This window comes from Camellia sinensis, chromosome 1 (genome assembly GCF_055761805.1).
Source record: "Camellia sinensis isolate YWXY chromosome 1, ASM5576180v1, whole genome shotgun sequence".
Classification (NCBI taxonomy): Eukaryota; Viridiplantae; Streptophyta; class Magnoliopsida; order Ericales; family Theaceae; genus Camellia; species Camellia sinensis.
Genome location: NC_138961.1, coordinates 216,234,171 through 216,245,001, shown reverse-complemented (window position 1 = coordinate 216,245,001; position 10,831 = coordinate 216,234,171). Strand labels below are relative to the sequence as shown.

Here is a 10,831-nt window from a genome sequence, read left to right as displayed (position 1 = left end):
ATTTTTACGAATTATTTATTTAACAAATTTTATAATATAAAAAATTTAAATCACGAATCTAGACTTGTGACCAAACTCCATAAGAGCATCTCCAACGGTGAATCAGATTTTTCATCAAATCTGAGTAAAAAATGACTCATTTCACCAAATTTGGTACCAGATGCTCCAACGGTTCACCTTTCACCAAATCTGTCCCGGGACAACCGGGTGGTCGACCGGCCGGTCGACCGGTGAGAAGAAATTTTTTTTTTTTTAATTGTCTGAACCGTTTTTGTTGAACTTTCTGAACTTTTTTCGGGACGACCGGGTGGTCGACCGGCCGGTTGACCGGTTAGGGAAATTTTTATTTTTTTTGAACTGTTTTTGAACTGTTTGAATCTTTTACTGGTTGACCGGTTGGTCAACCGGCTGGTTGACCGGTTGGTATCAACCCAACGGTCAGTAACAGTGATTTGGTGAAATGTTTCGCTTGTTCTCAGTTTGATGGAATGTTTGGTGAAATCTCATTTTGATATCGATTTGGTACAACCGTTGGAGCATCAAACAGTAACCTTTCACCAAATTTTAAATTTGATGCTGGGTTTGATGAACTGTTGGAAATGGTCTAAGCCCCATAGATGTGGTGTTATGCATCAACTCCACTTCACTTAAAAAAAAAAAAAAAAAAAAAAAAAAAAAAAAACTCTAGTCAAATTTAAACTCGTGACACGTATACAGTAAAAATAGCAAGTCCCCACCCCCACACACAACACGGACAAATCTAATTCCCATGCAGATTGCCAACTTTGAGTCTTGATTAACCACATAAATTGGGGAAAAAATTCAGTGCAACGATTAAAAACGACACCTCAAAAGAGAATTAACCTTCCAAATTTTAAACAAATCCCTAATAATTAATTTATAATGCTAAATGCATAAAAATATATATATATATATATATATATATATAGAAGATCGGTGATTTTTTTAATATTGTAACTATTTTTTTGACAATTTTTTTATAATTTGTGTAGGTTTTTTTTTTTTTTTGAGTCTATGGCTTTGTTGTATTTTTTTCTCTTTGTTTATATGCTGTTTGTTTGTTTGTATTATACACAAATTGCATTATCAATTTGTCACTCTTCTAAAAATGAATAAATATAAAAAGTGTAACTTCATTATCAATTACATAATTCACTTTCTGTATAGTTCAATTTTTGAGTTCTATTCTTACAATCCTAATATTGTTGATAATTAATACAAATTAAGTATGAGTCAATGTATTCTTGCAACGATAATACTACTTTTATTTATTTATTTATTAATCACATCAACTGCCATCAATAAAGTACACAATTCAACCTTACAATTGAAGTAAAATAACATTAAATCACACCTAACAACATAATTTTGTTTACTTTTAAACATTCACATAGACTAGTGTTCACAATTAAACATTAACACTGTAACACCATTGCAGAGAATTCTGTTCCATTAGATACATACAGAACAAAATTATGTTGCAATATTATGGCGGATGTGACGGAGAATCACTGGGATGACGACATCCGGCGAGCTAAGTTGCGGCAAATGACCCTCGGTCGACATGACCTCAACGATGGACTGACCGCCAAGGTGCTGGTGGAGGTACTCCGACACCACCACTGGCACTGCCAAGTCCTTCATGCTTTGTATTATGTGACACGGCACGGTCACATGTCCCAGCATATATCTATAGTCACTTTGGAATATGGTTTGAGCCACGCTCAGTGCTATGTCTGGCCTCATATTGAATAAAGTCCGACTAAATTCTTGCACTGCCACAGACTCCATATCTCCTCCCACCGCCAATGGCGCGAATCCAGAACACCACGCCTTGTAATTCGATGCCATCGCCTCGAATAGCTGATTTAGATCTTCTTGCTCAAATCCCCCATAGTAATCCACTTCGTTCAAATACCTAAAAACAACAAAATCAAATTAAAGTTAATTAAGGACTTTTTCACAGTTGAAGATTGTTTTGACAATGCGTTAAAAATATTAAAAAATCACTTTAAAAAGTTATTTATTCTTTCTATTTTTATACATGTATTTTTATAAATTAATTAAAATAATCGATTCCAACAACAACCCTCATTGCGTGAGAATTTGATTATTATACCTTGGAGAACCGGAGATCATGATGAGTTTTGTGAAGAGATCAGGGCGGTTGACGGAGGCGATGGCGCCGATGACGGCGGAGACAGAGTGGCCGACATAGATGCAGGATTGGACTTGAAGCTCTTCTAAGATGGCGAGAACATCGTAGGCATAACCTTCGAGAGTAGAGTATCGATCGAAATCGAAATAATCGGGGTTGGTAGTACCAGCGCCCATGGTGTCGAAGAGGATGATTCGGTGATCGTCGAGGAGGTGAGGGACGAGGTGCTTCCAAACTGACTGATCGGTGCCGAAGCCATGGGCTAGGACGATGGTCTGATTGCCTGAACCCAAGATCTTCACGTTCTGAGCTTCTTCAACTATTCCCATTTCGATCAATTTCTGAGAAGCTGATGATTGTGGTGTTGTTTTTGGTTTTGAAATTTTTTTTTTGTTTTGTTTTAGGCAGTGGATACAGTTGGATAGGGGATGATGAGCACCACATGTAGTGTCCAAATAAATGCTATATGATGATAAGACAATCGGGAATATGCAGATTTATAGATAAAGTACGAAAAATTATGTAATAATTTCAAAATATTATGTAGTTATATTTTAAATCATCAATGATTTAATCTTATATTATTTTTTTATTTTCAATATAAATCGTAAATTCTTATCTTTCTTTATCAATTAAATTTCATAAAACATTACATATTTATATTTTGAAAATACCAAATAATATCACCAACTTGCATGCCAAAGAATCAACTGAATATCATAGGTCCCCCGCGAAGTCATTCCCGCTGTGGGCCAACATAAGCTTTGCTGCCCGACTGACCTAACTAGGATGATTACATCATATTTTGATTAGTTTCTCTGTGTTTTAATAATTGGCACTCGTTTTGTAAACAAGCTACGGCTTTCACATTTGTTGTCATTGTAATAATTACATACAGGACGACAAACAAAAAAATGAATAATGTTTGAGGGCCACAATTTGTGTGGTTTAAATGGCTCAAAATTGTCAAAACGACGTCGTTTTGGCATGTTTTGTGCTCAAAACGACGTCGTTTTAACAGTTTTGAGCCATTTGAGCCACAAAAATTGTGGCCCTCTATCATTGCCCCAAAAAAATATTAAATAAGTAAATATGATTATTACAGTAATGGGATCAGCACGTAATTGATGTACTTACGAATCAATAAACGTTAATTTGATCGGTTAAAATTCCTGCGATTCATTAAGAAGTCAATAATTTGAATCTTTTTATATGTATTAGCGTCTTATTTCTTGTGTATTTATTAGGGGTGTAACTTAGGCAGCTCAATCCGAGCAATTTGAATCTAACTTGAATTTTTTTAAGGTTTGGATAAGATATTTTCAAATTCGGTACGGGTTTGGATAAAAATTTAGAAGTTCGAATTAAATTTAAACGGACTTGGACAAAGATGTCAAATAATCCGAGAAACCCGAAACCCAAATTATACATATATAGATATATAAAAATATTAAATATATATAAATTATTAGTCATTATATAGTATTAAAGTAATTTAGATTATTAAATCATATTGAATATATATTATATATACAAATAACATAAAATCTTTTTTTTTTAATTTTTATTTTCGCTCATAAATTATAAAGACTACTATGGCGGCATCTCTCGTATATTATACAAATTATTTATTTTGGTGGTATTAATGATTATTTATATTAAAAAAAATGTAAATAGAGTCAAATTTTATAAATTTAATAATGTAGCTGTAAAAAAATAATAATAATAAATTGAATTTTATTTACAATTCAGGTAACTCGGGCAATTCAGATTTAACTTGAGTCGGGTTTGAGCAGGCAATTTCGAGTTACAATTCAGACATAGGCGGGCCTGGGTAGATCTCAACAGAACTTGAACTGGACATGGATAACCTCCCTAACCGATCAAACCCATCCGAGTTGCAACCCTAGAACTTATTAATGCTTTTTCAACGCTTTTTTTTATTAAAAAAAAATAATGGAAGAAAAGTAGACTTACTAATAAAAAAATAATATTTTAAATATTTACCAACTACATTAATTTTTTAATAATAAATTTATTCTAAAAAATTGAAATAAAATAAAATAAAAGTACTTTTAAAAGGAACAGGGTTCTTGCTGTGCTTAAAGCACAGCAGTGATTATGGTACCTCCGTTTAAGGTGTATTATGGTCTTATTTTTATAATTTAAACCGTTCATATTGTAGGATTTGTTGAGTACTTTATGCCTATCAAAGATCATATTAATCAGATATCAATAACTATATGATCGAATCGTATATTGTTTATACTATTTTCCAAAAGAAAAACTTATTATTTATTTTTTTAGTTATCGATCATATAGTTTTTGATATCCAATTAATATGATTTTTGGTAGGCATGAAGTACTCAATAAATCCTACAAAATAAAACTATTTGAATCATAAAAATACAACCATAATATACCTCAAATAGAGACACCACGGTTACTGTTGTGCTTGACCCCACTTCCCTTTTAAAAAGAGAAGAAGTGATTGTCCGTCAACCCTTTGATCAGATGGCAAATAGTAACATTGGGGGCTTAGCTTTTGGCGGTGTGCGGGGGGATTCTATTTACATTTAAAAAATTATTAATTAATTTTTAACTATATATTATTTAATTATTTAAAATTTTATTTTACTATCATTACACCTTATTATTTTTTTTCAAATTACCCGTCAGGTAAACTAAAATAATAAATAACAAACAAACTTAAAAAAATCAAATTATTTCCAAAACTTTTCAATACAAAAAATAATTATCAAATATAGAAAAAAAAAATCAAACTTATAAACACATAAGCATTATAAATACAAAAAAATCAAACTTTTATATTATAAATTATCTATAAGAATGTTCTTGGAAAAATAAAAACCAAACTTATAAGGACATAAGCATTAGACACTAATAAGAAAGAGTAGTTCTCAAATAATGTGCCATTTAAATGACACAATAAGAACAACTCCAATAATATATTATTGTTAATCCAATTATTGGTCCTTCAATTTTTGTCAAAGAAAAAAAAAAGAAATAGAATATGATTGATTGTGCTATACAAAAATTGTGAAATCCTTTTATATGAATACTTACCTCATTTTTTATTATTATTCTCATCCATTATTTTATTTTGTTTAAACTTTTTCTAGGGTATAGAGTTTCAAAATAATAAAAAATAATGATGTTAATGATGATGGTGAGTTTTGCTAGGGTGAATTGTAGTTTTGGAGGGAGGATGAAGAAGAAGAAGAAGAAATAACTTTAATCTCTTGCGGATCTTTTGGAGAAGAAAATACAGAGATTTGAATAAGAATAATTGATTAGGATGTATTATAAGAAGAATTTTTTATTTTAGGATTTAATATGTGTTGTCATTATTAGTAAATTCATATTATGATATAATAGAAATTAAAATTTATGAATTTAAATTAGACGTACTGAGACATATTTTAAATTCAAATAAAATTCCCCCTTGTGTGAGTAATGCTGGAAAATTCGCATAAAATTTGTCAATTTTTTCAATGATTAGAAAATAAATTATAAATGTTAAAAAAATTTACTTTTATAAAAGAAAATTCAACACAAATATTGGAAGGCCTATTGATTGACGGATCAATTGTATAAGGAGTCAATTTTTTGAGGCCGCATTTTTAATTTGTGATGTAATTGGGATGTCCCTTTACAAGATAATGTTTATTGTTATACGTAAAAAGTCTTCCTCTTTTTTATTTTTAAAGAAGCCTATGGTTTGCATAATTTTTTTACTAAGCTATGTTTATACATCATAAAATAAATAAACAAAAATTAAAAAAATTACCATTTTATGACACCAGTACTAGTGACAAATTATTCTTCACTTTAGAGGATAAAATAAAAAGTACAAACACCGTTATCATCTCTTTATATCTCATATTCATGCAAATACATATCACATCCATATTTCAAAACGCAAACTCCATATTTCTTTCAATCAATCAATTCCAACAAATTCAGTCTCTGTTTGGAAAGATAGGTTTGGGACTTTTTTTGGTTAAAATACTTATAAAAAAATAAAATAATTTTTTTAGTCTAATAAGATAAAACATCACATTCAACTTATAATTATTACATTATTTCTTTCACAAAAGTCAAAAAAACCAAGAAACCCATCCTAAATGAGACTTTTTAGCCTTAGGCTAAAATAATCAAAAAGTCCTAAAACCAACCCACTTCCCAAACGAACCTTAATAGCATGTTTGTTTTGAAAGATAACAGCATGGGATTGGACTATTAGTCCGGATGAACTAATTGTCCGTTATTTGGTATGCATTTTTGGTCCGGACTAATAATCCCCCCGGACTATTAGTCTCATATTTGTGGGACTATACTATCCCATGGGGGGTGGGATAACTCATCCCATGGGATTGACTACTAAAATTATATTTTTGCCATCTGACATTTAATTATGTATTATATTTAGTAAAATTCAATAAAATTTAAATGTTTCAATTTAAAAATAAAATAATTTTATTTAATTTTTATTTTTGTTTTATTTATTTAATTTTTTTAAATAACTTTTTATAGATATTTTATTGATGTTTTATTTTAAAATTTTGTTTATATTTTATTTAATTTCATTATTTAAATTTTAATAGATGTTTTATTTTATTTCATTATTTAATTATTATTATTATTATTTAAAATAAATTTATTTAAAATTTTAATTAAAAAATAACATATATTTTTTATAGATATTTAATTTATTTAATTTTTTTAAAATAAATTTATTTAATTGTGCAAAAAATAAAATAAAATAGATTTTTATTTAATCAAACTAAATAGTTCGGGGACAATGTATCCCAGGACTAATAGTCTAATGGATTACAATCCCCCCTTATCCAGTCCGTCCAAACAAACGCACCCTCAAGTCAGGTTTGATTCACATGATTAATAGTGATGTATTAATAATCCTATCAAATTAGTGTGGTATTCACTATCCCACCCCTACCCCATTATTAATAATCTTACAAATTTGTTGGATTAATTATCCATTGGATTAATAATTCTAAACCAAAATGTAAAACAAACATAGGATAATTAGGCGTGCGGATTAATAATCTCAATCACATCCTTTAATCCTTCCAATTAAACATGCTCTAAATGTGTATGTGTTTCTTGATATTGATATATGATTAATCACACATGAATTTGAGAGATTAATGTATTATTTTTGTATGTATTAACATGTTCATATTTTGAAGTTGACTGATTCACTACTATCTAACTAATTTAATTAGTGTATTAACAATTAGGGCAAAAGGCTGATTTTTAAGTTTTCTTTTGTAGTTTAGTTTGCTGTGGGTTTTATATTTCAAATAATTAATTTTTTTTATAGGACTAAGGTTTGTAGTGTCAATTGAAATTTTTTTAGTTTATTTTGGCTTGGGGTGAGACTGCGTTGTAGACAAGAACAAAACATCGCGAGAGTACTAGCGTAAGTCGTAGGGCACAATACCATGTGCGAGCGACTATGATGCAACCTCTGTCGAGATTTTCCCAAAGAAAATGATATAGGAGCCACACAACACAAGGTAGACCTTATGAAAGGTTGCTGTCAGTTGTCAATGTGGCGGTGACGACCTGTGGCATGCTAGTATGTTGTTATTTTAGACAATTATTACCGGCCCATAATCGGCAATCCCGATTGGTAGTTCGAGAGAGTGTGGTCGAGTTTAACTCGACAGTAAGACGATGCCGTTTTAATTTTTTTTTTTTTTTTCCTCTCTTTCTCTTTTTTGCGTTTTTCTGAAGATGAAGAAGAAAGAAGAAAAAGAAAAAGAAGAGAAGAAGAGGAAGGAGCTGGCGCTGCAAAGTTTCATCATCAACAAAAAAAAAAAAAAAATGTTGATCAAATATGAGCCAACAATTTTTTTTTGAGTGATGTTGATTTTTTAACTGGGTGAGTGATGTTGGGTTCAAAAAAAACAGGTGAGTGATGTTGGGTTCAAAAATCATCAACATTTTTTGAGTGATGTTAAAAAAAAAAATGCTGATCAAACGGGTGAGTGATGTATGAGGTGACCAATAAGGTTTTTAAATCTGCCCAAATTTTTTTTCCTTCATCCTCAGATTTTTTTTTGTTTATCAACATCATCAGATTTGGCTCAATTTTTTTTTTTGTTCCCTTCATCCTCAGATTCAAATCAGCAACAAGATCATCATCATCTTCAACATCACCATCATCTTCATTAACCAAAAAAAAAAAAAAAAAACCTTTAATCCTCAAATCCCGAGCTGGGTCTGATGATGATGATGGGTCCGAACCAAGGAGCTGGGTCTGGTGAAGAATTAAGAAGAAGAAGAAGGAGCTTGGACTGATGAAAATCTGTGGGGTTTGATCTTCCTTCTCCTCTTCCTCTTCTCTCTCTTCTCTCTCTCTCCCTTCGTCTCTTCTCTCCCTCTGTATTTAAACACAGAGAAAGAAAGAAAAAAAAAAAGGCCAATTTCGAGCCAACAAATTCGAGCTACCAGCCATTTCTCCATAATCGGATTGGAAAAGTCTAGTTTGATTTATTGGTCTTGTTTGATGTAATCTCTTAAAACAGATTATACGTTATAACTTAACAGATTATATAGGTCTCGTTTGGAAACAGGTTAATTTCGTAATTTTTTAGTCATTTGGCTAAAATATGAGATAAAAAAAATTAGTATGTTTGAAATGACTTTTTGACTTTTACGAAAAGATGTGCAAAAAGTAGAGAGAAAAGAGAATCTTTGACTTTTGGGTATGAGTTGTTGGCTTTTTGGCTAATTTAGTAACTTTTTGACTAAAAATGAGAGTTCCCAAACGAGTCCTAAATTATGACTTTAATCAGAAGTTATTAATCTGTTTGGTATAGCAGTTGGATTATAGATTTAAGTTACTGAGTAGTGTTTGTTAAATAAGCTATGAACTAACTTTTTCAATTAACTTTTATTTTTTATTATTCACTATTTGTCTACATTTCTTATAAAAAATAATAATAATATTTTATAGTCCATTTGAGGTTTTTTCTATTTTTTAAAAAATAAAAAATAATAAAATATAAGAGTATAACCGTGAATTAACATGTCTACAACAGAAACTGATAATCAGAAGCAATGGGTGAGTAGCATCTCAGAATCAGCTTTTTTGACTTAAAATAAATTGGTAGAATTAGAAGCTGTTTGAAATAAGTTTAACCAAACAGTTCAAAATAACTTTTTAAAAGTTAGAAGCCATTAGTTGGCTCAAAAAAGCCCCCACAAAACACTCACATTATAGATTTATGTCAAGCTTGTTTCAACGAATTGAACCGTTGAATTTGTAAAATTCATTGAAATTTTTTATTTATACAAAAAATCAGGTTAATCGCACATCGATAGTCATTTGATCAGATTATATTTATCTAGATAAAAAAATAAATGGAATATATGATTTTGAAAATAATTCAACCGACTTGATTTTTTATCGAACAGCACTCTTGATGAGTTTCACAAGATAAATATTTCAAATCGTCAAGATAAATCTAATATGAGCCCACAATGGGCCAAATTGAACTCTCTAGTTTGATTCATTCCATTATAAACAGGATAGAAGCTGTTTCTATTATTTATCTTTGTAAAAGGTGAAAAAGTAAGTTAGGTCTCGTTTGAGAAAAAATTATTTTAATAATTTTTTTATTTTTTAGAAAAAAATATATAAAAAAATAAAGAAGATGGTATGATAATTTATAATGACTTTTAACTTTTTTAACTAAAATAATTAATTCCTAAACAAGACTTAAGTTCTACTCTTTCAAACTTGTAAGTGTGATATTGAGTTGTTATATATCAATGAATAGACTAAAGATTGTTTTGAGAAGCCATTATTTTAATTAATTTTTATTTTTTTATTAAAAAATATATAAAAAATTAAAAAAGTAGAGAGTTGACTCAGTGGTTTTTTAATTGTTGAAGTTGATGCCAAAATATCCCAAGCCTACACCGACCCCGATTATGGACAAATGTGCTCAGGCTCACAAATTTGAACCCTAGCCAGCAGTGCCAAACCACTTTTCCCATTGGGTCGCACAAGCCCATTAACCATACTTACGAGTATCTTTGACGATGTATTAATTTTTTTTTTTATATCAAGAGATATAATGAAGGATTTTAAAATTTTATCAAAAAATTAAATGACCGGATGAATATTCGACCAACCAACCGATCAGTATATATATATATATATATATATATATATTGCCTTGAGACAATCAACCGTGTTATTGCTTTAACTAATAAAAAATATGGTGAAACATCACACGCATTCATTCCATAACTATAATATAATTTTTCATATTGGTGGTGTAGGCTCAACCTGGCGGGCTCAATTCAAATGAGTAATATTATAAACTCATTTTTATCTATTTGAATTTATCTAGAATTATCATATTGTGATTATGTTGGCATCATAAATTTACAATTTTATTATTATTTATTATTTATATAATTGTAAGACATGTGGTATCCTCCTACTCATTTAGAGATTAGGAGAGGTTATGAAATGTGAAAAGATGATAGAGAACAAAGTGGAGAACATGGAACATGAAGTGGAGGTTCAAGAATAGGGTAGTTATTAGGTAATTTTTTCCTACAAATATTTGTCTATAAATAGTCATT

At 29.9% G+C, this 10,831-nt stretch overlaps 1 protein-coding gene across 1 annotated transcript; it reads right to left on the bottom strand.

The window, feature by feature from the left end:
- Positions 1–1,262: 1,262 nt before the first annotated feature.
- On the bottom strand, positions 1,263–2,861 carry LOC114316337 (karrikin insensitive 2 receptor CA). Its single transcript, XM_082895032.1, has 2 exons — positions 2,141–2,861; positions 1,263–1,939 (listed from the first exon to the last, which is right to left on the bottom strand). Exons 1-2 carry the CDS (start codon positions 2,506–2,508, stop codon positions 1,495–1,497), a joined length of 813 nt encoding a protein of 270 aa, XP_082751158.1. The 5' UTR covers positions 2,509–2,861; the 3' UTR covers positions 1,263–1,494.
- Between the last annotated feature and the right edge of the window lie 7,970 nt (positions 2,862–10,831).